At 54.7% G+C, this 24603-nt stretch overlaps 2 protein-coding genes across 3 annotated transcripts in view; one reads left to right on the top strand and one right to left on the bottom strand.

The window, feature by feature from the left end:
- The window catches only part of LOC143989370 (male-enhanced antigen 1-like), a 30560-nt gene extending 25315 nt beyond the window's left edge, over positions 1-5245 (bottom strand). The window contains 1 exon segment of the mRNA XM_077489470.1: positions 5131-5245. The gene's annotated coding sequence lies outside the window, so the exon portion shown is untranslated.
- A 51-nt stretch (positions 5246-5296) lies between these two features.
- On the top strand, positions 5297-22663 carry LOC143989369 (kelch domain-containing protein 3-like). Of its 2 annotated transcripts, none has more exons than XM_077489468.1 (11): positions 5297-5381; positions 10140-10348; positions 10413-10577; positions 10649-10764; positions 12669-12740; positions 12827-13040; positions 15986-16072; positions 17644-17752; positions 18368-18441; positions 19212-19290; positions 22261-22663. In XM_077489468.1, exons 2-11 carry the CDS (start codon positions 10195-10197, stop codon positions 22325-22327), a joined length of 1137 nt encoding a protein of 378 aa, XP_077345594.1. In that variant the 5' UTR covers positions 5297-5381; positions 10140-10194; the 3' UTR covers positions 22328-22663. The 2 variants fall into 2 exon arrangements, with proteins under 2 accessions (XP_077345594.1, XP_077345595.1); XM_077489469.1 differs by having other exon boundaries at positions 19212-19347.
- Positions 22664-24603: the final 1940 nt, after the last annotated feature.

Genomic DNA, 24603 nt, shown 5'->3' with positions numbered 1-24603 from the left:
AGAGGATGATGGGAGGGGTCAGTGATGGTGAAAGAGGATGATGAGGGGGGTCAGTGATGATGGGAGGGGTCAGTGATGATGGGAGGGGTCAGTGATGGTGAAATAGGATGATGAGAGGGGTCAGTGATGTGGAATAGGATGATGGGAGGGGTCAGTGATGATGGGATAGGATGATGGGAGGGTTTAGTGATGATGGGAGGGGTCAGGGATGATGGAATAGGATGATGGGAGGGGTTAGTGATGATGGGAGGGGTTAGTGATGAGGGATGATGGGAGGGGTCAGTGATGAGGGATGATGGGAGGGGTCAGTGATGAGGAATCAGGAATTATGGGAGGAGTCAGTGATGAGAGAAAAGGATGGTGGGAGGGATTGGGATGATGGGAGGGGTCAGGGATGAGGGAATAGGATGATGGGAGGGGTCAGGGATGAGGGAATAGGATGATGGGAGGGGTCATGGATGATGGGAGCGGTCAGTGATGAGAGAAAAGGACGATGGGAGGGATTGGGATGATATGAGGGGTCAGTGATGAGGGATGATGGGAGGGGTCAGGGATGATGAGGGATCAGGATGATGGGAGGGGTCAGGGATTAGAGAAAAGGATGGTGGGAGGGATTGGGATGATGGGAGGGGTCAGGGATGAGGGATTGGGATGATGGGAGGGGTCAGGGATGAGGGATGATGGGAGGGGTCAGGGATGAGGGATCAGGTTGGTGGGAGGAGTCAGGGATGATGGGAGGGGTCAGTGATGATGGGAGGGGTCAGTGATGATGGGATAGGATGATGGGAGGGGTCAGTGATGGTGGAATAGGATAATGGGAGGGGTCAGTGATGATGGGAGGGGATAGGATGATGGGATAGGATGATGGGAGGGGTCAGTGATGAAGGGAGGGGTCAGTGATGAGGGGATAGGATGATGGGAGGGGTCAGTGATGATGCGAGGGGTCAGTGATAATGGGAGGGATGATGATGGATCAGGATGATGGGAGGAGTCAGGGATGATGGGAGGGGTCAGTGATGAGGGATCAGGATGACGGGAGGAGTCAGGGATTATGGGAGGAGCCAGGGATTAAAGGATGGTGGGAGGGATTGGGATGATGGGAGGGGTCAGGGATGAGGGATTGGGATGATGGGAGGGGTCAGGGATGAGGGAATAAGATGATGGGAGGGGGTCATTGATGATGGGATAGGATGATGGGAGGGGTCAGTGATGATGCGAGGGGTCAGTGATGATGGGTGGGATGATGAGGGAAGTCAGGGATGATGGGAGGGGTCAGTGATGAGGGATCAGGATGATGGAAGGAGTCAGGGATTATGGGAGGAGTCAGGGTTTAAAGGATGGTGGGAGGGATTGGGATGATGGGAGGGGTCAGGGATGAGGGAATAGGATGATGGGAGCGGTCAGTGATGAGAGAAAAGGACGATGGGAGGGATTGGGATGATGGGAGGGGTCAGTGATAATGGGAGGGGTCAGGGATGAGGGATGATGGGAGGGGTCAGGGATGAGGGATGATGGGAGGGGTCAGGGATGATGAGGGCTCTGGATGATGGGAGGAGTCAGGGATTATGGGAGGAGTCAAGGATTAGAGAAAAGGATGATGGGAGGGATTGGGATGATGGGAGGAGTCAGTGATGAGGGATCAGGATGATGGGAGGGGTTAGTGGTGAGGGCTCAAGATGATGGGAGGGGTCAGGGATTATGGGAAGAGTCAGTGATGAGAGAAAAGGATGATGGGAAGGATTGGGATGATGGGAGGGGTCAGTGATGGTGGGAGGGGTCAGTGATGGTGGGAGGGGATGATGGGAGGGGTGAGTAATGATGGGAGGGGTTAGTGATGATAGAATAGGATGATGGGAGGGATCAGTGATGATGGGAGGGGATGATGGGAGGGGTCAGTGATGATGGGATAGGATGATGGGAGGGGTCAGTGATGATGGGATAGGATGATGGGAGGGGTCAGTGATGATGGGATAGGATGATGGGAGGGGTCAGTGATGATGCGAGGGGACAGTGATGATGGAATAGGATGATGGGAGGGGATAGGATGGTGGGAGGGGTAAGTCATGATGGGAGTGGATGATGGGAGGGGTCAGTGATGGTGGAATAGGATGATGGGAGGGGATAGGATGGTGGGAGGGGTCAGTCATGATGGGAGTGGATGATGGGAAGGGTCAGTGATGATGGGATAGGATGATGGGAAGGGTCAGTGATGATGGGAGGGGTCAGTGATGGTAGGATAGGATGATGGGAGGGGTCAGTGATGTTGGAATAGGATGATGGGAGGGGTCAGTGATGATGGAATAGGATGATGGGAGGGGTCAGTGATGGTGGGATAGGATGATGGGAGGGGTCAGTGATGGTGGGATAGGATGATGGGAGGGGTCAGTGATGGTGGGATAGGATGATGGGAGGGGTCAGTGATGATGGGAGGGGGTCAGTGATGATGGGATAGGATGATGGGACGGGTCAGTGATGGTGAAATAGGATGATGGGGGGGGAGTCAGGGAGGATGGGAGGGGTCAGGGATGAGGGATGATGGGAGGGATCAGGGATGATGGGAGGGGTCAGGATGATGGGAGGGGTCAGGATGATGGGAGGGGTCAGGATGATGGGAGGGGTCAGGATGATGGGAGGGATTGGGATGATGGGAGGAGTCAGTGATGAGGGATCAGGATGATGGGAGGGGTTAGTGATGAGGGATCAGGATGATGGGAGGGGTCAGTGATGATGGGAGGGGTCAGTGATGTTGGAATAGGATGATGGGAGGGGTCAGTGATGTTGGGATAGGATGATGGGAGGGGTCAGTGATGTTGGGATAGGATGATGGGAGGGGTCAGTGATGTTGGGATAGGATGATGGGAGGGGTCAGTGATGTTGGAATAGGATGATGGGAGGGGTCAGTGATGTTGGAATAGGATGATGGGAGGGGTCAGTGATGTTGGAATAGGATGATGGGAGGGGTCAGTGATGATGGGATAGGATGATGGGAGGGGTCAGTGATGATGGGATAGGATGATGGGAGGGGTCAGTGATGCTGGAATAGGACGATGGGAGGGGATAGGATGATGGGAGGGGTCAGTGATGTTGGAATAGGATGATGGGAGGGGTCAGTGATGTTGGAATAGGATGATGGGAGGGATCAGTGATGATGGGAGGGGATGGTGGGAGGGGTCAGTGATGATGGGATAGGATGATGGGAGGGGATGATGGGAGGGGTCAGTGATGATGGGATAGGATGATGGGAGGGGTCATTGATGATGGGATAGGATGATGGGAGGGGTCAGTGATGATGGGAGGGGTCATTGATGATGGGATAGGATGATGGGAAGGGTCAGTGATGATGGGAGGGGTCAGTGATGGTGGGAGTCAGTGATGGTAGGATAGGATGATGGGAGGGGTCAGTGATGTTGGAATAGGATGATGGGAGGGGTCAGTGATGATGGGATAGGATGATGGGAGGGGTCAGTGATGATGGGATAGGATGATGGGAGGGGTCAGTGATGGTGGGATAGGATGATGGGAGGGGTCAGTGATGATGGGATAGGATGATGGGAGGGGTCAGTGATGGTGAAATAGGATGATGGGGGGGAGTCAGGGAGGATGGGAGGGGTCAGGGATGAGGGATGATGGGAGGGGTCAGGATGATGGGAGGGGTCAGGATGATGGGAGGGGTCAGGGATTAGAGAAAAGGATGATGGGAGGGATTGGGATGATGGGAGGAGTCAGTGATGAGGGATCAGGATGATGGGAGGGGTTAGTGATGAGGGCTCAAGATGGTGGGAGGGGTCAGTGATGATGGGAGGGGTCACTGATGATGGGAGGGGTCAGTGATGATGGGAGTGGATGATGGGAGGGGTCAGTGATGATGGGATAGGATGATGGGAGGGGTCAGTGATGATGGGATAGGATGATGGGAGGGGATAGGATGATGGGAGGGGATAGGATGATGGGAGGGGTCAGTGATGATGGGAGTGGATGATGGGAGGGGTCAGTGATGATGGGAGGGGGTCAGTGATGATGGGATAGGATGATGGGAGGGGATAGGATGATGGGAGGGGATAGGATGATGGGAGGGGTCAGTGATGATGGGAGGGGATGATGGGAGGGGTCAGTGATGATGGGAGGGGTCAGTGATGGTGGAATAGGATGATGGGAGGGGATAGGATGGTGGGAGGGGTCAGTCATGATGGGAGTGGATGATGGGAGGGGTCAGTGATGATGCGAGGGGTCAGTAATGGTGGAATAGGATGATGGGAGGGGATAGGATGATGGGAGGGGTCAGTGATGGAGGAATAAGATGATGGGAGGGGATAGGATGATGGGAGGGGTCAGTGATAATGGGAGTGGATGATGGGAGGGGTCAGTGATGATGGGAGGGGTCAGTGATGATGGGAGGGGTCAGTGATGATGGGAGGGGTCAGTGATGGTGGAATAGGATGATGGGAGGGGATAGGATGATGGGAGGGGTCAGTGATGATGAGATAGGATGATGGGAGGGGTCAGTGATGATGCGAGGGGACAGTGATGATGGAATAGGATGATGGGAGGGGATAGGATGGTGGGAGGGGTAAGTCATGATGGGAGTGGATGATGGGAGGGGTCAGTGATGGTGGAATAGGATGATGGGAGGGGATAGGATGGTGGGAGGGGTCAGTCATGATGGGAGTGGATGATGGGAGGGGTCAGTGATGATGCGAGGGGTCAGTAATGGTGGAATAGGATGATGGGAGGGAATAGGATGATGGGAGGGGTCAGTGATGGAGGAATAGGATGATGGGAGGGGTCAGTGATAATGGGAGTGGATGATGGGAGGGGTCAGTGATGATGGGAGGGGTCAGTGATGGTGGAATAGGATGATGGGAGGGGATAGGATGATGGGAGGGGTCAGTGATGATGAGATAGGATGATGGGAGGGGTCAGTGATGATGCGAGGGGACAGTGATGATGGAATAGGATGATGGGAGGGGATAGGATGGTGGGAGGGGTAAGTCATGATGGGAGTGGATGATGGGAGGGGTCAGTGATGGTGGAATAGGATGATGGGAGGGAATAGGATGATGGGAGGGGATAGGATGGTGGGAGGGGTCAGTCATCATATACTTTCTGTAGTAACGTAGCGGCTCCGCTCACCTGAAGGATCTTCTTCTTCTCCTCACTTCCGCACAGCCCTCCTCAGACACCTCCGCTGATGATTGGCATATAAAGCGGAAGTTCCGGTGGTGGATGGCTATTAAAGCGGAAGTTCCGGTGGTGGATGGCAATAAAAGCGGAAGTTCCGGTTGGCACTTGAAGTGGAAGTTCCGGTGGTGGTTGGAGATGTCAGATGAGACTTCCGGTGGTGGTTGGCGGATATAATAGAGAGGAGAAGTCGGGAGGGGAAGGTGAGTCCGTCCTCAAACTCCCCCCTATATGTATCTGTACTTGCTATCATGTATTCGCTATTCTCCTCCCCCGCCTGGATTGATGGGTCGGGTGGTGGAGAAGGTTGGTGGGTTCGGGTGGTGAAGGTTGGTGGCGATTGATGGGTCGGGTGGTGAAGGTTGGGGGGGGTTGGTGGGTGGTGGAGAAGGTTGGTGGGGATTGGTGGGTCGGGTGGTGGAGGAGAAGGTTGGTGGGTGGTGAAGGGTGGTGGAGAAGAAGGTTTGTGGGTGGTGGAGAAGAAGGTTGGTGGGTTTGGGTGGTGGAGAAGAAGGTTTGTGGGTGGTGAAGGGTGGTGGAGAAGAAGGTTGGTGGGTTTGGGTGGTGGAGAAGAAGGTTTGTGGGTGGTGAAGGGTGGTGGAGAAGAAGGTTGGTGGGTTTGGGTGGTGGAGAAGGTTTGTGGGTGGTGGAGAAGAAGGTTGGTGGGTTTGGGTGGTGGAGAAGGTTTGTGGGTGGTGAAGGTTTGTGGGTGGTGAAGGGTGGTGGAGAAGAAGGTTTGTGGGTGGTGAAGGTTGGTGGGTTTGGGTGGTGGAGAAGAAGGTTGGTGGGTCGGGTGGTGGAGAAGGTTGGTGTGGGGGTTGGTGGGTCGGGTGGTGGAGAAGGTTTGTGGGTGGTGAAGGGTGGTGGAGAAGAAGGTTGGTGGGTTTGGGTGGTGGAGAAGAAGGTTTGTGGGTGGTAAAGGGTGGTGGAGAAGAAGGTTTGTGGGTGGTGAAGGGTGGTGGAGAAGAAGGTTGGTGGGTTTGGGTGGTGGAGAAGAAGGTTGGTGGGTCGGGTGGTGGAGAAGGTTGGTGTGGGGGTTGGTTGGCATGGGGATTGGTGGGTCGGGTGGTGAAGGTTGGTGTGGGGCTTGGTGGGTCGGGTGGGGGTTGGTGGAGAAGGGTGGTGGGCATTGGGTGGTGGAGAAGAAGGTTGGTGGGTTTGGGTGGTGGAGAAGAAGGTTGGTGGGTTTGGGTGGTGGAGAAGGTTGGTGTGGGGATTGGTGGGTCGGGTGGTGGAGAAGGTTGGTGTGGGGATTGGTGGGTCGGGTGGTGGAGGAGAAGGTTGGTGGGTTTGGGTGGTGGAGAAGAAGGTTTGTGGGTGGTGAAGGGTGGTGGGTTTGGGTGGTGGGGAAGAAGGTTGGTGGGTTTGGGTGGTGGAGAAGAAAGTTGGTGGGGATTGGTGGGTCGGGTGGTGGAGAAGGTTGGTGTGGGGATTGGTGGGTTGGGTGGTGGAGAAGGTTGGTGTGGGGATTGGTGGGTCGGGTGGTGAAGGTTGGTGTGGGGGTTGGTGGGTCGGGTGGTGAAGGTTGGTGTGGGGCTTGGTGGGTCTGGTGGGGGTTGGTGGAGAAGGGTGGTGGGCATTGGGTGGTGGAGAAGAAGGTTGGTGGGTTTGGGTGGTGGAGAAGAAGGTTGGTGGGTTTGGGTGGTGGAGAAGAAAGTTGGTGGGGATTGGTGGGTCGGGTGGTGGAGAAGGTTGGTGTGGGGATTGGTGGGTCGGGTGGTGGAGAAGGTTGGTGGGTGGTGAAGGTGGGTTGGTGGGTCGGGTGGTGGAGAAGGTTGGTGTGGGGGTTGGTTGGTGTGAGGGTTGGTGGGTCGGGTGGTGGAGAAGGTTGGTGTGGGGGTTGGTGGGTCGGGTGGTGGAGAAGAAGGTTTGTGGGTGGTGAAGGGTGGTGGAGAAGAAGGTTGGTGGGTTTGGGTGGTGGAGAAGGTTTGTGGGTGGTGAAGGGTGGTGGAGAAGAAGGTTTGTGGGTGGTGAAGGGTGGTGGAGAAGAAGGTTGGTGGGTTTGGGTGGTGGAGAAGAAGGTTGGTGGGTCGGGTGGTGGAGAAGGTTGGTGTGGGGGTTGGTGGGTCGGGTGGTGGAGAAGGTTGGTGTGGGGGTTGGTGGGTCGGGTGGTGGAGAAGAAGGTTGGTGGGTGGTGGAGAAGAAGGTTGGTGGGTCGGGTGGTGGAGAAGGTTGGTGGGTCGGGTGGTGGAGAAGGTTGGTGTGGGGATTGGTGGGTTGGGTGGTGGAGAAGGTTGGTGTGGGGGTTGGTGGGTCGGGTGGTGGAGGAGAAGGTTGGTGGGTGGTGAAGGGTGGTGGAGAAGAAGGTTTGTGGGTGGTGAAGGGTGGTGGAGAAGAAGGTTTGTGGGTGGTGAAGGGTGGTGGAGAAGAAGGTTTGTGGGTTTGGGTGGTGGAGAAGAAGGTTTGTGGGTTTGGGTGGTGGAGAAGAAGGTTGGTGGGTTTGGGTGGTGGAGAAGAAGGTTGGTGGGTCGGGTGGTGGAGAAGGTTGGTGTGGGGGTTGGTGGGTCGGGTGGTGGAGAAGGTTGGTGTGGGGGTTGGTGGGTCGGGTGGTGGAGAAGGTTGGTGTGGGGGTTGGTGGGTCGGGTGGTGGAGGAGAAGGTTGGTGGGTTTGGGTGGTGGAGAAGAAGGTTTGTGGGTGGTAAAGGGTGGTGGAGAAGAAGGTTTGTGGGTGGTGAAGGGTGGTGGAGAAGAAGGTTGGTGGGTTTGGGTGGTGGAGAAGAAGGTTGGTGGGTCGGGTGGTGGAGAAGGTTGGTGTGGGGGTTGGTTGGCATGGGGATTGGTGGGTCGGGTGGTGAAGGTTGGTGTGGGGCTTGGTGGGTCGGGTGGGGGTTGGTGGAGAAGGGTGGTGGGCATTGGGTGGTGGAGAAGAAGGTTGGTGGGTTTGGGTGGTGGAGAAGAAGGTTGGTGGGTTTGGGTGGTGGAGAAGGTTGGTGTGGGGATTGGTGGGTCGGGTGGTGGAGAAGGTTGGTGTGGGGATTGGTGGGTCGGGTGGTGGAGGAGAAGGTTGGTGGGTTTGGGTGGTGGAGAAGAAGGTTTGTGGGTGGTGAAGGGTGGTGGGTTTGGGTGGTGGGGAAGAAGGTTGGTGGGTTTGGGTGGTGGAGAAGAAAGTTGGTGGGGATTGGTGGGTCGGGTGGTGGAGAAGGTTGGTGTGGGGATTGGTGGGTTGGGTGGTGGAGAAGGTTGGTGTGGGGATTGGTGGGTCGGGTGGTGAAGGTTGGTGTGGGGGTTGGTGGGTCGGGTGGTGAAGGTTGGTGTGGGGCTTGGTGGGTCTGGTGGGGGTTGGTGGAGAAGGGTGGTGGGCATTGGGTGGTGGAGAAGAAGGTTGGTGGGTTTGGGTGGTGGAGAAGAAGGTTGGTGGGTTTGGGTGGTGGAGAAGAAAGTTGGTGGGGATTGGTGGGTCGGGTGGTGGAGAAGGTTGGTGTGGGGATTGGTGGGTCGGGTGGTGGAGAAGGTTGGTGGGTGGTGAAGGTGGGTTGGTGGGTCGGGTGGTGGAGAAGGTTGGTGTGGGGGTTGGTTGGTGTGAGGGTTGGTGGGTCGGGTGGTGGAGAAGGTTGGTGGGTCGGGTGGTGGAGAAGGTTGGTGTGGGGATTGGTGGGTCGGGTGGTGAAGGGTGGTGAAGGTTGGTTGGTGGGTCGGGTGGTGAAGGTTGGTGTGGGGGTTGGTTGGTGGGTCGGGTGGGGGTTGGTGGAGAAGGTTGGTGGGTTTGGGTGGTGGAGAAGAAGGTTTGTGGGTGGTGAAGGGTGGTGGGTTTGGGTGGTGGGGAAGAAGGTTGGTGGGTTTGGGTGGTGGAGAAGAAAGTTGGTGGGGATTGGTGGGTCGGGTGGTGGAGAAGGTTGGTGTGGGGATTGGTGGGTCGGGTGGTGGAGAAGGTTGGTGTGGGGATTGGTGGGTCGGGTGGTGAAGGGTGGTGAAGGTTGGTTGGTGGGTCGGGTGGTGAAGGTTGGTGTGGGGGTTGGTTGGTGGGTCGGGTGGGGGTTGGTGGAGAAGGTTGGTGGGTTTGGGTGGTGGAGAAGAAGGTTTGTGGGTGGTGAAGGGTGGTGGGTTTGGGTGGTGGGGAAGAAGGTTGGTGGGTTTGGGTGGTGGAGAAGAAAGTTGGTGGGGATTGGTGGGTCGGGTGGTGGAGAAGGTTGGTGTGGGGATTGGTGGGTTGGGTGGTGGAGAAGGTTGGTGTGGGGATTGGTGGGTCGGGTGGTGAAGGTTGGTGTGGGGGTTGGTGGGTCGGGTGGTGAAGGTTGGTGTGGGGCTTGGTGGGTCTGGTGGGGGTTGGTGGAGAAGGGTGGTGGGCATTGGGTGGTGGAGAAGAAGGTTGGTGGGTTTGGGTGGTGGAGAAGAAGGTTGGTGGGTTTGGGTGGTGGAGAAGAAAGTTGGTGGGGATTGGTGGGTCGGGTGGTGGAGAAGGTTGGTGTGGGGATTGGTGGGTCGGGTGGTGGAGAAGGTTGGTGGGTGGTGAAGGTGGGTTGGTGGGTCGGGTGGTGGAGAAGGTTGGTGTGGGGGTTGGTTGGTGTGAGGGTTGGTGGGTCGGGTGGTGGAGAAGGTTGGTGGGTCGGGTGGTGGAGAAGGTTGGTGTGGGGATTGGTGGGTCGGGTGGTGAAGGGTGGTGAAGGTTGGTTGGTGGGTCGGGTGGTGAAGGTTGGTGTGGGGGTTGGTTGGTGGGTCGGGTGGGGGTTGGTGGAGAAGGTTGGTGGGTTTGGGTGGTGGAGAAGAAAGTTGGTGGGGATTGGTGGATTGGGTGGTGGAGAAGAAGGTTGGTGGGTCGGGTGGTGGAGAAGGTTGGTGTGGGTGGTGAAGGTTGGTTGGTGGGTCGGGTGGAGAAGGTTGGTGTGGGGGTTGGTGGGTCGGGTGGTGAAGGTTGGTGGGTGGTGAAGGTTGGTTGGTGGGTCGGGTGGGGGTTGGTGGAGAAGGGTGGTGGGCATTGGGTGGTGGAGTACGTTCTCAGTCCCGGTTTTTCCGTCTCTCTTCAGGCTGTGGGGTGCTGACACTTCGGCCCCTCACCTTGCTTCGTTATGCGGTGGGGGGATGCCTCGCTGGACGGTGCACTTGGAGGGGGGTCCTCGGCGGGTGAATCATGCGGCTGTAGCAGTGGGACATCGAGTGTTTTCCTTTGGGGGTTACTGTTCTGAAGAGGACTATGAGACTCTGAGGCAGATCGATGTCCACGTCTTCAATACCGGTATGTGTGCCGTGGTTCCTCCTCCGGTGACCAGACAAGCCTCTGATATCTCCTTTCCTTGCAGTGTCCCTACGTTGGAGAAAATTGCCTCCTGTCATTGGAGGTCAGTCTAAGGTTCCCTACATGAGGTACGGCCACACTGCTGTGCTCATCGATGACATCATCTACATCTGGGGTGGCCGCAATGACACAGAGGGGGCTTGTAATGTCCTCTACGTTTTCCACACAGGTACCACCTATTCCATGTGTGTCTCCCATCCCCCGCTGCCTCCTTACTAACCAGCGGGCTTGTGATTGCAGGCACCGAGCAATGGACAACGCCACGTGTGACGGGCCAGATTCCCGGAGCTCGGGATGGGCACTCCGCCTGTGTCCTGGAGAGAACCATGTATGTCTTTGGAGGATACGAGCAGCTGGTGAGAAGACGGGGATTCAGTACTGAGCACCACAGTCCCTGTGTAGATTTGTATGGGGGGCACATGGTCCCCATACTGGGGAATTAGTATAGGAAGCGTCTGGTGGGAAAATAAACCCCTCTTCTTATAGATTAGCATTGGGCACAAGATGCTCCTATATAGGGGACTATGGTGGGACAAGGTGCTCCGGTATTCTGTATAGAGGACATGATGCTCCAGTATGCTGTAGGTATGGGGGACTATGGTGGGGACACGGCGCTGTAGGTATGAGAGTTTATGGGGGGGGGGGGACACGGTGCTGTAGGTAGGTGTGGGGACACGGTACTGTAAATATGAGGGACTATGGTGGGGACGCAGCGCTGTAGGTAGGTGTGGGGGAACTATGGTGGGGGACACGGTGCTGTAGCTAGGTGTTGGCACTATGATGGGGACATGGCACTGTAGGTAGGTGTGGGGACATGGTGCTGTAGGTATGAGGGACTATGGTGGGGACATGGTGCTGTAGATATGAGGGACTATGGTGGGGACACGGTGCTGTAGGTATGGGGGGATGGGACACGGTGCTGTAGGTAGGTTAGAGGGACTATGGTGGGGACATGTTGCTGTAGGTATGGGGGACTATGGTGGGGACATGGTGCTGTAGGTATGAGGGATTATGGGGGGACACGGTGCTGTAGGTAGGTGTGGGGACACTGCTGTAAGTATGAGGGACTATGGTGGGGACACTGCGCTGTAGGTAGGTATGGGGGACTATGGTGGGGACGCGGCGCTGTTGGTAGGTGTGGGGGACTATGGGGGGGATGCGGCGCTGTAGGTATGAGGGATTATGGGGGGACACTGCTGTAGGTATGAGGGACTATGATGGGGACACTGCGCTGTAGGTAGGTGTGGGGGACACTGCGCTGTAGGTAGGTATGGGGGACTATGGTGGGGACGCGGCGCTGTAGGTAGGTGTGGGGGACTATGGTGGGGACGCGGCGCTGTAGGTAGGTGTGGGGGACTACGGTGGGGACGCGGCGCTGTAGGTAGGTGTGGGGGACTACGGTGGGGACGCGGCGCTGTAGGTAGGTGTGGGGGACTACGGTGGGGACGCGGCGCTGTAGGTAGATGTGGGGGACTACGGTGGGGACGCGGCGCTGTAGGTAGATGTGGGGGACTACGGTGGGGACGCGGCGCTGTAGGTAGATGTGGGGGACTACGGTGGGGACGCGGCGCTGTAGGTAGATGTGGGGGATTACGGTGGGGACGCGGCGCTGTAGGTAGGTGTGGGGGACACGGTGCTGTAGGTGTGGGGTGGGGGACACGGCGCTGTAGGTAGGTATGGGCACTATGGTGGGGGACACGGCTCTGTAGGTAGGTATGGGGGGGACACGGTGCTGTAGGTAGGTTAGAGGGACTATGGTGGGGACACGGCGCTGTAGGTAGGTGTGGGGACACGGCGCTGTAGGTAGGTGTGGGAGGGCACAGCGCTGTAGGTAGGTATGGAACTATGGTGGGCACGCGGCGCTGTAGGTAGGTATGGGACTATGGTGGGGACGCGACGCTGTAGGTAGGTATGAGGGATTATGGTGGGGACGCGGCACTGTAGGTAGGTGTGGGCACTATGGTGGGGGACGTGGCGCTGTAGGTATGGGGGGGGGGACATGGTGCTGTAGGTATGGCGGGGGACACGGCACTGTAGGTAGGTATGGGCACTATGGGGGGGGGGACATGGCAGTGGCAGTTACAGCGGTGCTGTAGGTAGGTTAGAGGGACTATGGTGGGGACACGGTGCTGTAGGCAGGTATTGGGGGGGGGGGGGGGGCACGGTGCTGTAGGTAGGTATTGGGGGGGGGGGGGGGGCACGGTGCTGTAGGTAGGTATGATCTCTGTGTGGTGATCGCTGTCCATCTTCTCTCCCTCAGGCTGACTGCTTCTCCAATGATATTCATAAACTGGACACCAAATCCATGAGTTGGGCGTTGGTGAAGGCCAAAGTGAGTATAAGGGGGCGGAGCCTACCCAGCATTCTTACCGGAGTTGAAGAGAAATGTGGTGTTCTGATTGGTTGGCCTGTCTGTAGGGCGCCCCGGCTCGCTGGAGAGATTTCCACTCGGCCACTGTGATTGGTCACAAGATGTACGTATTTGGCGGCCGTGCAGATCGCTCCGGACCGTTCCATTCCAATAATGAGATCTACTGCAACCGCATCCGAGTGTTCGACATGATGATCGAGAGCTGGCTGGAGGCGGCTCAGTCCACAGCGCCCCCCGAAGGCAGGAGGAGCCATTCAGCCTGTGAGTGTGCCTCCTAGGAGGGGATTGTAGTTCTGGGTATGAGATGTAGGTGGGCAGGTGTAGGGAAATAAAGGTTAATGTAGGCTGGCAGATGTTGATGGCGGGTGATGTAGGCGGCAGATGTTGGTTGCGGGTGATGTTGATGGCGGGCAGTTGCGGGTGATGTAGGCGGCAGATGTTGATGGCGGGTGGGCAGTTGCAGATGTTGATGGCGGGTGATGTAGGCGGGCAGATGTTGATGGCGGGCAGTTGCGGGTGATGTAGGCGGCAGATGTTCATGGCGGGTGGGCAGTGGCGGGTGATGTAGGCGGGCAGATGATGGCGGGCAGTTGCGGGTGATGGTGGGTAGGCAGTTGCAGGTGATGTAGGTGGGCAGATGTTGATGGCGGGTGATGTAGGCGGCAGATGTTGATGGCGGGTGGGCAGTTGCGGGTGATGTAGGTGGGCAGATGTTGATGGCGGGCAGATGTTGATGGCGGGCAGTTGCGGGTGATGTAGGCGGCAGATGTTGATGGCGGGTGGGCAGTTGCGGGTAATGTAGGCGGGCAGATGTTAATGGTGGGTGGGCAGTTGCGGGTGATGTAGGTGGGCAGATGTTGATGGTGGGTGGGCAGTTGCGGGTGATGTAGGTGGGCAGATGTTGATGGCGGGCAGTTGCAGGTGATGTAGGCGGGCAGATGTTGATGGCGGGTGGGCAGTTGCTGCAGATGTTGATGGCGGGTGGGCAGTTGCGGGTGATGTAGGCGGGCAGATGTTGATGGTGGGTGGGCAGTTGCGGGTGATGTAGGTGGGCAGATGTTGATGGCGGGCAGTTGCAGGTGATGTAGGCGGGCAGATGTTGATGGCGGGTGGGCAGATGTTGATGGCGGGTGGGCAGTTGCTGCAGATGTTGATGGCGGGTGGGCAGTTGCGGGTAATGTAGGTGGGCAGATGTTGATGGCGGGTGATGTAGGGGGGGCAGATGATGGCGGGTGATGGTGGGTAGGCAGTTGAAGGTGATGTAGGTGGGCAGATGTTGATGGTGGGTGGGCAGTTGCTGCAGATGTTGATGGCGGGTGATGTAGGCGGGCAGATGTTGATGGCGGGTGATGTAGGGGGGCAGGTGATGGTGGGTAGGCAGTTGCAGGTGATGTTGATGGCGGGTGGGCAGTTGCTGCAGATGTTGATGGCGGGTGGGCAGTTGCGGGTGATGTAGGTGGGCAGATGTTGATGGCGGGCAGTTGCAGGTGATGTAGGCGCCAGATGTTGATGGTGGGTGGGCAGTTGCGGGTGATGTAGGTGGGCAGATGTTGATGGCGGGCAGGTGATGTAGGCGGGCAGATGTTGATGGCGGGTGGGCAGATGTTGATGGCGGGTGGGCAGTTGCTGCAGATGTTGATGGCGGGTGGGCAGTTGCGGGTGATGTAGGTGGGCAGATGTTGATGGCGGGTGATGTAGGGGGGGCAGATGATGGTGGGTAGGCAGTTGCAGGTGATGTAGGCGGGCAGATGTTGATGGCGGGTGGGCAGATGTTGATGGCGGGTGGGCAGTTGCTGCAGATGTTGATGGCGGGTGGGCAGTTGCGGGTGATGTAGGCGGGCAGATGTTGATGGTGGGTGGGCAGTTGCGGGTGATGTAGGTGGGCAGATGTTGATGGCGGGCAGATGTTGATGGCGGGTGGGCAGATGTTGATGGCGGGTGGGCAGTTGCTGCAGATGTTGATGGCGGGTGGGCAGTTGCGGGTGATGTAGGCGGGCAGATGTTGATGGTGGGTGGGCAGTTGCGGGTGATGTAGGTGGGCAGATGTTGATGGCGGGCAGTTGCAGGTGATGTAGGCGGGCAGATGTTGATGGCGGGTGGGCAGATGTTGATGGCGGGTGGGCAGTTGCTGCAGATGTTGATGGCGGGTGGGCAGTTGCGGGTGATGTAGGCGGGCAGATGTTGATGGCGGGCAGTTGCGGGTGATGTAGGCGGGCAGATGTTGATGGTGGGTGGGCAGTTGCGGGTGATGTAGGTGGGCAGATGTTGATGGCGGGCAGTTGCAGGTGATGTAGGCGCCAGATGTTGATGGTGGGTGGGCAGTTGCGGGTGATGTAGGTGGGCAGATGTTGATGGCGGGCAGGTGATGTAGGCGGGCAGATGTTGATGGCGGGTGGGCAGATGTTGATGGCGGGTGGGCAGTTGCTGCAGATGTTGATGGCGGGTGGGCAGTTGCTGCAGATGTTGATGGCGGGTGGGCAGTTGCTGCAGATGTTGATGGCGGGTGGGCAGTTGCGGGTGATGTAGGTGGGCAGATGTTGATGGCGGGTGATGGTGGGTAGGCAGTTGCAGGTGATGTAGGCGGGCAGATGTTGATGGCGGGTGGGCAGATGTTGATGACGGGTGGGCAGTTGCTGCAGATGTTGATGGCGGGTGGGCAGTTGCGGGTGATGTAGGCGGGCAGATGTTGATGGTGGGTGGGCAGTTGCGGGTGATGTAGGTGGGCAGATGTTGATGGCGGGCAGTTGCAGGTGATGTAGGCGGGCAGATGTTGATGGCGGGTGGGCAGATGTTGATGGCGGGTGGGCAGTTGCTGCAGATGTTGATGGCGGGTGGGCAGTTGCGGGTGATGTAGGTGGGCAGATGTTGATGGCGGGTGATGTAGGGGGGACAGATGATGGCGGGTGATGGTGGGTAGGCAGTTGCAGGTGATGTAGGTGGGCAGATGTTGATGGTGGGTGGGCAGTTGCTGCAGATGTTGATGGCGGGTGATGTAGGCGGGCAGATGTTGATGGCGGGTGGGCAGTTGCGGGAGATGTAGGTGGGCAGATGTTGATGGCGGGTGATGTAGGGGGGCAGATGATGGTGGGTGATGGTGAGTAGGCAGTTGCAGGTGATGTTGATGGCGGGTGGGCAGTTGCGGGTGATGTAGGCGGACCTTCTCTGTATTCCCTCTGGGTTGTACCCTCGGGTTGTCTTTATTTCAGTCTCCTATCAGGGCGAGCTGTATGTGTTCGGCGGATATAACGCCAGACTGAACCGTCACTTCCAGGATCTGTGGAAATACTCCCCAGGTAAGTGTGAGATCCTCACCACTGTATATGTGAGATGTGACTGGAGGGCGGGGCGGGGCGAGGGGGCATTTCTGGAATCGGAGCCTTCCAGATAATCCGGGGCAATCCAAGTCTACTTACCCCTTTCCAAACCCGCACCTGGGCACCCCCCCTCCCCACACCCTGTAATAGGTGACAACTGCATTCAGATTGTCCCCCTTAAAGGGACCACAGCCCAAATAGCAGGGAGATATCGCCCTTCCGGGACCCATCCCTAGCATCATGTCGTCTTCGTCTTCTTCTTCGTCTTCTTCTTGGACCCATCCCTAGCATCATGTCGTCGTCTTCTTCTTCTTCTTCTTCGACCCATCCCTAGCATCATGTCGTCGTCGTCTTCTTCTTCTTCTTCTTCGACCCATCCCTAGCATCATGTCGTCGTCTTCTTCTTCTTCTTCTTCTTCGACCCATCCCTAGCATCATGTCGTCGTCGTCTTCTTCTTCTTCTTCTTCTTCGACCCATCCCTAGCATCATGTCGTTGTCGTCTTCTTCTTCTTCTTCTTCTTCGACCCATCCCTAGCATCATGTCGTCGTCGTCGTCTTCTTCTTCTTCTTCTTCTCTTCGACCCATCCCTAGCATCATGTCGTCGTCGTCTTCTTCTTCTTCTTCTTCTTCGACCCATCCCTAGCATCATGTCGTCGTCGTCTTCTTCTTCTTCTTCTTCTTCGACCCATCCCTAGCATCATGTCGTCGTCGTCTTCTTCTTCTTCTTCTTCTTCGACCCATCCCTAGCATCATGTCGTCGTCGTCTTCTTCTTCTTCTTCTTCTTCGACCCATCCCTAGCATCATGTCGTCGTCGTCTTCTTCTTCTTCTTCTTCTTCGACCCATCCCTAGCATCATGTCGTCGTCGTCTTCTTCTTCTTCTTCTTCTTCGACCCATCCCTAGCATCATGTCGTCGTCTTCTTCTTCTTCTTCTTCGACCCATCCCTAGCATCATGTCGTCGTCTTCTTCTTCTTCTTCTTCGACCCATCCCTAGCATCATGTCGTCGTCTTCTTCTTCTTCTTCTTCGACCCATCCCTAGCATCATGTCGTCGTCTTCTTCTTCTTCTTCTTCTTCGACCCATCCCTAGCATCATGTCGTCTTCTTCTTCTTCTTCTTCTTCTTCTTCTTCTTCTTCTTCTTCTTCTTCTTCTTCTTCTTCTTCTTCTTCTTCTTCTTCTTCTTCTTCTTCTTCTTCTTCTTCTTCTTCTTCTTCTTCTTCTTCTTCTTCTTCTTCTTCTTCTTCTTCTTCTTCTTCTTCTTCTTCTTCTTCTTCTTCTTCTTCTTCTTCTTCTTCTTCTTCTTCTTCTTCTTCTTCTTCTTCTTCTTCTTCTTCTTCTTCTTCTTCTTTTCTTCTTCTTCTTCTTCTTCTTCTTCTAAAAAAAAATTATATATTGTGTGTATTCATCATTTTTTTGTTAATTTTTAAATCTCCTACAGTCATCTTAGGGTTTTGGGAGGGGCGGTCACGGGTTGTGGGTGGGACGTTGGGAGGGGCGGTCACGGGTTGTGGGAGGGGCAGGTTCTGAGCACGTCTTTGTGTTGCAGATTCAGGTCGCTGGCAGCGAGTGGATGTCCAGGGAAAAGGTCCGTGCGCTCGGCGCAGGCAGTGCTGTTGCATTGTGGGTGACAAAATCCTGCTTTTTGGAGGCACCAGGTAAGAAGATTCAGAGATCTATATCACCATTTGCTACACTAAGGAGGGAGCAAATGCAGATCAGGGGTGTGGGGCAGGAGTGTGGATGATGGGTGGGACGGGGGGAGGAGGAGTGGATGATGGGTGGGACTGGGGGGGGGGGGGAGGGGAGCGTGGATGATGGGTGGGACTGGGGGGGGGAGCGTGGATGATGGGTGGGACTGGGGGGGAGCGTGGATGATGGGTGGGACTGGGGGGGGAGCGTGGATGATGGGTGGGACTGGGGGGGGGAGGGGAGCGTGGATGATGGGTGGGACTGGGGGGGGGAGGGGAGCGTGGATGATGGGTGGGACTGGGGGGGGGGGAGGGGGAGCGTGGATGATGGGTGGGACTGGGGGGGGGCGGGAAGGAGGAGCGTGGATGATGGGTGGGACGGGGGGAGGGGGGAGGGGAGCGTGGATGATGGGTGGGACTGGGGGGGGGCGGGAAGGAGGAGCGTGGATGATGGGTGGGACGGGGGGAGGAGGATGAATTATGGGTGTGACAGTTGGTGAGGAGGGATTGGCCAGGTTGTTGTGGTAACAGCAAGAGATGTGATTGGCAGGAGCACAGATGATGATTCTGTCATTTCTTCAGCCCCTCCCAGGATCAGGATCCTCATGATGAGTTCAACCTGACGGATCATTCCGATCTATACATCCTGGACTTCAGTAAGTAGACAGAGACCCTCCCCCGGTCTGTCCTTCTGCTGATCCCTATGTATGGTGTGGGGGGGGGGGGGGTCTGTGATCTCTATGGAAGGATGGGGGAGGGGGGGGGGGTCTGTGATCTCTATGGAAGGATGGGGGAGGGGGGGGTCTGTGATCTCTATGGAAGGATTGGGGGGGGGGGTCTCTTGTGATCTCTATGGAAGGATGGGGGGGGGGGGGTCTCTTGTGATCTCTATGGAAGGATGGGGGGGGGGGGGTCTCTTGTGATCTCTATGGAAGGATTGGGGGGGGGGGGTCTCTTGTGATCTCTATGGAAGGATTGGGGGGGGGGGTCTCTTGTGATCTCTATGGAAGGATTGGGGGGGGGGGTCTCTTGTGGATCTCTATGGAAGGATCGGGGGGGGGGGGGGGGGGGGGCTCTTGTGATCTCTATGGAAGGATCGGGGGGGGGGGGCTCTTGTGATCTCTATGGAAGGATCGGGGAGGGGGGGGGGCTCTTGTGATCTCTATGGAAGGATCGGGGAGGGGGGGGGCTCTTGTGATCTCTATGGAAGAATCGGGGGGGGGGGGGGGCTCTTGTGATCTCTATGGAAGAATCGGGGGGGGGGGGCTCTTGTGATCTCTATGGAAGGATCGGGGGGGGCACTTGTGATCTCTATGGAAGAATCGGGGGGGGGGGGGGCCTCTTGTGATCTCTATGGAAGGATCGGGGGGGGGGCCCTCTTGTGATCTCTATGGGGGGGGGTCTGGTGACTATTTCTCTCTTGCAGATCCCAGTCTGAAGACGCTCTGTAAGCTGGCCGTGTTACATCACAATCTGGACCAATCATGTCTGCCTCATGACATCAGGTGGGAGGAGTTTGAAGATGGGCGAGGGTAGCTGCTGAATCACAAAGGGGTTTGGAGGTGGGTGGGGTTTGGAGGTGGCAGTGGGTGGGGTTTGGAGGTGGATGTGGGCGGGTTCACTTGGTGAAACTAGGAGGGTTTAGGAAGTAGATGTGGGTGGAGACGAACAGAACGTAGATGCTATGGAAATGTAGGCGGGGTTAAAGAGGTGGGTGGAGCTGTGTCAGGGAAAATGTAATTTCTTTGCTCTTAAAAGCACAGAAATCTCTTCTCTAATTCGGGGAAAGCGCCCCCTTCTGTCTCTCCATCAGCTTGGCCTCAGTATATCCTGAGCAAAATGGCCAAGTGACTTTTATTTCTACTAAACACATGGATAATAAGAGGCTGTATATATAGTATATACGGGGGGCTCCTGCGCCATATATAGGAAGTGAAAGGCGCAGTTCTATTCCAATAGGAGGAGTTTCTCTCATTTAGATATGAATAGAATAAAAAATGGTGTTTTCTTCTAAATAAAACTCGGCAGCTACTAAATACTCCAATCTATATCTATAAGAAGGTGTCCTTCTCTACCTCTGGGAGTAGTTTGCTATTTGTTTAATAAAATCGATATTATTTTAATCTACTACACTATGGTGGACTCTCTTCCTTGTGTAGATGCTGATAGTATCCAGGGAGGAATTTGATGGATGACGGTGACGCTAGAGAAGTGTGAAGTCCCCCTCCCCATCTATCTCCCGAATTCAAGTATTCCTTATTAACCTCTTGAGACCCGCGCTATAGCCGAATGACGGCTGCAGCGCGGACCTCCTTTGCCGGGACTACGTCTATTGACATCGTCCCGTGCACGAGCGGCCAGCGTGCCCCCTGAGGGGCGCGCTCTGTGATTGGCGAGTCAATGAGACTCGCCTGATCACCGATCCGAGCAAGGGGTCGATCCCGACCCCTTATCACGTGATCAGCTGTCAGCCAATGACCGCTGATCATGTGACAAAACAGAGCCGGTAATCGGCTATTTTTCCTCCTCCAGCTGACAGCGCGAGGAGAGGAAAAAAAAGCCGATCACCCGCGGCCGTGATCGGGACATCAGTCCCAATCACAGCCAGTGTATCAGCACCCACCTGCCCCCTGCCAGTAACCCCCAGAGCATTAATAAAGTGCCACCCAGCAGTGCCATACATCAGTACCCACAGTGCCACCTATCAGTGCCCACAATCTGCCTCAACAACATTGCTGCACCTCAGTGCCGCCTTATCTGTGCCCATCCGTGCCGCCTTATCTGTGCCCATCCGTGCCGCCTTATCTGTGCCGCCCATCAGTGCCCACCAGTGCCGCCTCATCAGTGCACTTCAATGAAGGAGAAATAATGACATGCTTGCAAAATTTTATAACAAACTATTAAACATGATATTTTTTTTTTATTCTATTCTATTCTATTTATTCTATTTTTTCTCTATTTGTGGGGGAAAAAAATGATAAAAATTCCATTTGGGTACAGTGTTGTATGACCGCGTAAATGTCATTCAAAGTGCATCAGCGCTGAAAGCTGAAAATTGGTCTGGGCAGGAGGGGGGTTTAAGTGGCCAGTAAGCAAGTGGTTAAAGGCTATCTCGCTGTATACCTTACAGCAGTGAGGTAATTACCTGGTGTGGCGGCACTAACACGTGAAAATCGCCTGAACCACGAGAGTTGGTTTGGCACTGTGAACACACAACTGCACTATCTTACTTGGTTGTGATATTTCACCATATTACTCACGATTGGACTATCTATGGGTCACTCTGATTAAACCCAATCGGTTTTTTTTTTTTTTTTTTTTTTTTTTTTTTATATTTTTTTTGCTGTATGCACTTTACCACTTTATATTCTATGTTTTATCACAGCACTATTGCCGCTGATATTTGAATTACTTGTATATTACCTTCAAGTCTTATTCTAATATTTTGATATGCTATGCACAGATGCACTTTGTTCTATTTTTTTTCTTGAGATCATTATTTTAGATTTATTAAGCACGTTTGCACTTTGTTTTTTACACCATTTACACTATTATATCTTTGACACCTTTTTAAGATATAGATTGAGTATTTAGGAGCGCAACACCATTTTTTTTTTATTCTATAAAAAAGATAAGAGGCTGCTGACTTTAGAATCGGCCAATCAGACACTTGTATTCATTCAAAAGAACCAATCACACACACGTATATATTCAAATAGAAATGCAGTAGTGGTGTGTGCAAGCGGTGGTGCGGCGAGCACATGGCTCCGAACACGATTGTGCGCACATTCCCACTGCTACCAATGACGGGAGCCGTACTCCATCATGGCTCAGTGGGCCATAATTTTGTATGGTTATACTATAGTTCCCACGTACACAGATCTGCTTACTTAAGAGTTTAGATGCGGTCGCCATGGAGTGGCCAGTCCCTTGGTGAGGTATAAATAACCTTAAAAGAGCAAACAGATCCGCCGTGTCCATGGGAAGGTTTCCCCAGCCAGTGGTCTTCCAGCAACGTCTGTATGTGCGAATTCCCTTACATGAGTGTATTGCAACAAAACTGACACTGGTGGGCGCCTGACAACATACATTAATAAAAATGTCCACAACAAGCTGGTTGGTAGGAGTGTGGATGTGGTCAGTAACCATAACTAGAAGGGATCTGGAGATGGGTGTGGTCAGTATATAGAATTTGATGTGGTGGGGGTGGCCAGTAGGCAGGATTAAAGTGGGATTAGTTGGATCTAGGAGTAATCTAGAAATGGGTGGGGCCAACAGCTGGAACTATGGGTGGAGCCAGTGGGATGAATTAGGATGGGCCTGTTGGTGGGTTAGATCAGTAGGAGGGAGCTGTAGGTGGGAGAGGTCAGTAGACAGAAGTAGGAGAGGTTTGTGGGTGGGGTCATTAGAAGTGGGAGGAGTCAGGGTTAACACTGGGTGCATGATGTCCTCCTTCTCACTGTTCTTTCCTTCAGGTGGGAGCTCTTGGCTATGACAACAAACAGCACTATCAGCCGCCCCCTACCGTCGTACCATGGATAGGAGGAGGAAGTGGCGCCCCCTACCGTCGTACCATGGATAGGAGGAGGAAGTGGCACCCCCTACCGTCGTACCATGGATCGGAGGAGGAAGTGGCGCCCCCTACCGTCGTACCATGCATCGGAGGAGGAAGTGGCGCCCCCTACCGTCGGACCATGGATCGGAGGAGGAAGTCTTCGCACACACAGGGTCCTGCTCTCACACTTGCTGCCTTTTTCTGCGTCTGCACTCAGTGTTATTATATCCGTGGGTCTCCAGAGAGATTTTTATAATGTTATTATTACCCCGAGAGGCGGGGCTGAGATGTATCATTTCAGTAATAAAATCACTTGAATCATACGGAGTGTTCTGACTGTTTATAAGTGTGGCCCCGATATCCGATGGAGGATACACCAGCTACAACCATTGCATATATTCTGCAGGGGTGGGGGCTTCATTCTACAGTGGGGGGGGGGGACAGAGAGATGGAGGGGGGAGGGACAGAGGGGTGTGTGACGGAGAGGGGTGGAGGGGAAGAGAGGGACAGAGACAAGGGTGGGGGCCTAGAGGGGTGTGTGACGGAGAGGGTTGGGGGTAAGAGAAGGGACGGGGAGAGGGACACAGAGAGAGAGGGGTGGGGGTAAGAGGGGAGAGGGACAGAGAGAGAGGGTTGGGGGTAAGAGAGGGAGAGAGAGAGGGGTGGGGGTAAGGGGGGAGGGACAGAGAGGGGTGGGGGAGGAAGAGAGGGACAGAGAGGAGGGGTGGGGGGAAGAGAGGGACAGAAAGAGGGGTGGGGGGGAAGAGCGGGGAGAGGGACAGAGAGGGGTGGGGGGAGAGTGACAGAGAGAGGGGTGGGGGTAAGAGAGGGGAGAGGGACAGAGAGCGAGGGGTGGGGGTAAGGGGGGGAGGGACAGAGAGGGGTGGGGGAGGAAGAGAGGGACAGAGAGAGAGGTGGGGGAGGAAGAGAGGGACAGAGAGAGAGGTGGGGGAAGAGAGGGGAAAAGGACAGAGAAAGGGATGGGAGGGGGGACAGAGAGAGGGAAGGGGGGACAAGGAGAGAGGGGGGACAAAGAGAGGGGGAGGGGGGGGGGACACTGACTGGGGACAGAACATAACCAAAAGAAAATTCTAAAAAATTGACTCTTATTGAAAAAAAAAAAAAAAAGTTTAACTGGGATTTTATGTATATCTAGTTTATCAGGTATACAGTGAAACAGAAGCTGTTAATACAATAAGTCGTACAGCAGAAATATAATGAGTTCAGAACTCGGCCAACTGAGCCTCTTATTAGGTCACTCCTGCAATGGCGGGGGAGGTAAAGTTCCGACCCAGTAAAGTCGGCCTCTGGTAAAGTGGTGTGTGGGTTTTTTTTTTTTTTTTTTTTTTTTTTTGCATACTGTAACCATAGTAACACCGTACTAATCTGAGGAGATGATCAGGATCTTTTTATTTTACACTTTATGATTACCTAAAAAAATATATAATATTCAGAAAACAATATGTAGCACTGACTCCTGAAGGAGCCGCTGATTTGATTTGGGCCTGCACTCTAGTAACAACACCCCACTAACTTGGCTCTATCCCCTTGACACAGCTGTGGTGCAATACAGTACAATATAATACAGTGCAAGGTACATGTAGTATAACCTCAGGATCCACTGGCTCCACCTGCTGGGAGAAAACAGTACGCCACACAACTGGATGCTTAACCACTTCAGCCCCGGACCAATTGTCACCCTAAGGACCAGAGGTCTTTTTCCAATTTCGCACTGCGCTGCTTTAACTGGTAATTGCGCGGTCATGCAATGTTGTACCCAAACGAAATTTGCGTCCTTTTCTTCCCACAAATAGAGCTTTCTTTTGATGGTATTTGATTGCCTCTGCGATTTTTATTTTTTGCGATATAAATGGAAAAAGACCGAAAATTTTGAGAAAAAAATATATTTTCTACTTTTTGTTATAAGAAAAATTGAATAAACTCAATTTTAGTCATACATTTAGGGCAAAATGTATTCAGCCACATGTCTTTAGTAAATAAAAATGTCAATAAGCGAATATTTATTGCTTTGCGCAAAAGTTATAGCGTCTACAAACTAGAGTACATTTTCTGGAATTTACACAGCTTTTAATTTATGACTGCCTATCTCATTTCTTGAGGTGCTAAAATGGCAGGGCAGTACAAACCCCCCCCCCCCCCCCCAAATGACCCCATTTTGGAAAGTAGACACCCCAAGGAAATTGCTGAGGGGCATGTTGAGCCCATTGAATATTTTTTTTTTTGTCCCAAGTGATTGAATAAC

The sequence above is a fragment of the Lithobates pipiens genome, unplaced genomic scaffold (assembly GCF_037356315.1).
Source record: "Lithobates pipiens isolate NorthernLeopardFrog02 unplaced genomic scaffold, aLitPip1_a1.2 Scaffold_18, whole genome shotgun sequence".
Taxonomy (NCBI): Eukaryota; Metazoa; Chordata; class Amphibia; order Anura; family Ranidae; genus Lithobates; species Lithobates pipiens.
Note: the sequence above shows the minus strand (reverse complement) of the source record. Positions and strands in the feature narration are given on the sequence as shown.

What these genes read in the sequence shown, in the direction of transcription:
- LOC143989369 (XM_077489468.1), top strand. Translation starts at nt 10,195, where the DNA reads ATGCCTCGCTGGACGGTGCACTTGGAGGGGGGTCCTCGGCGGGTGAAT. An exon ending in TTGGAGGATACGAGCAGCTG is followed by an intron (nt 10,765 to 12,668) that starts GTGAGAAGACGG and finishes TCTCTCCCTCAG; the next exon opens with GCTGACTGCTTCTCCAATGA. An exon ending in CTGCTTTTTGGAGGCACCAG is followed by an intron (nt 17,753 to 18,367) that starts GTAAGAAGATTC and finishes TCATTTCTTCAG; the next exon opens with CCCCTCCCAGGATCAGGATC.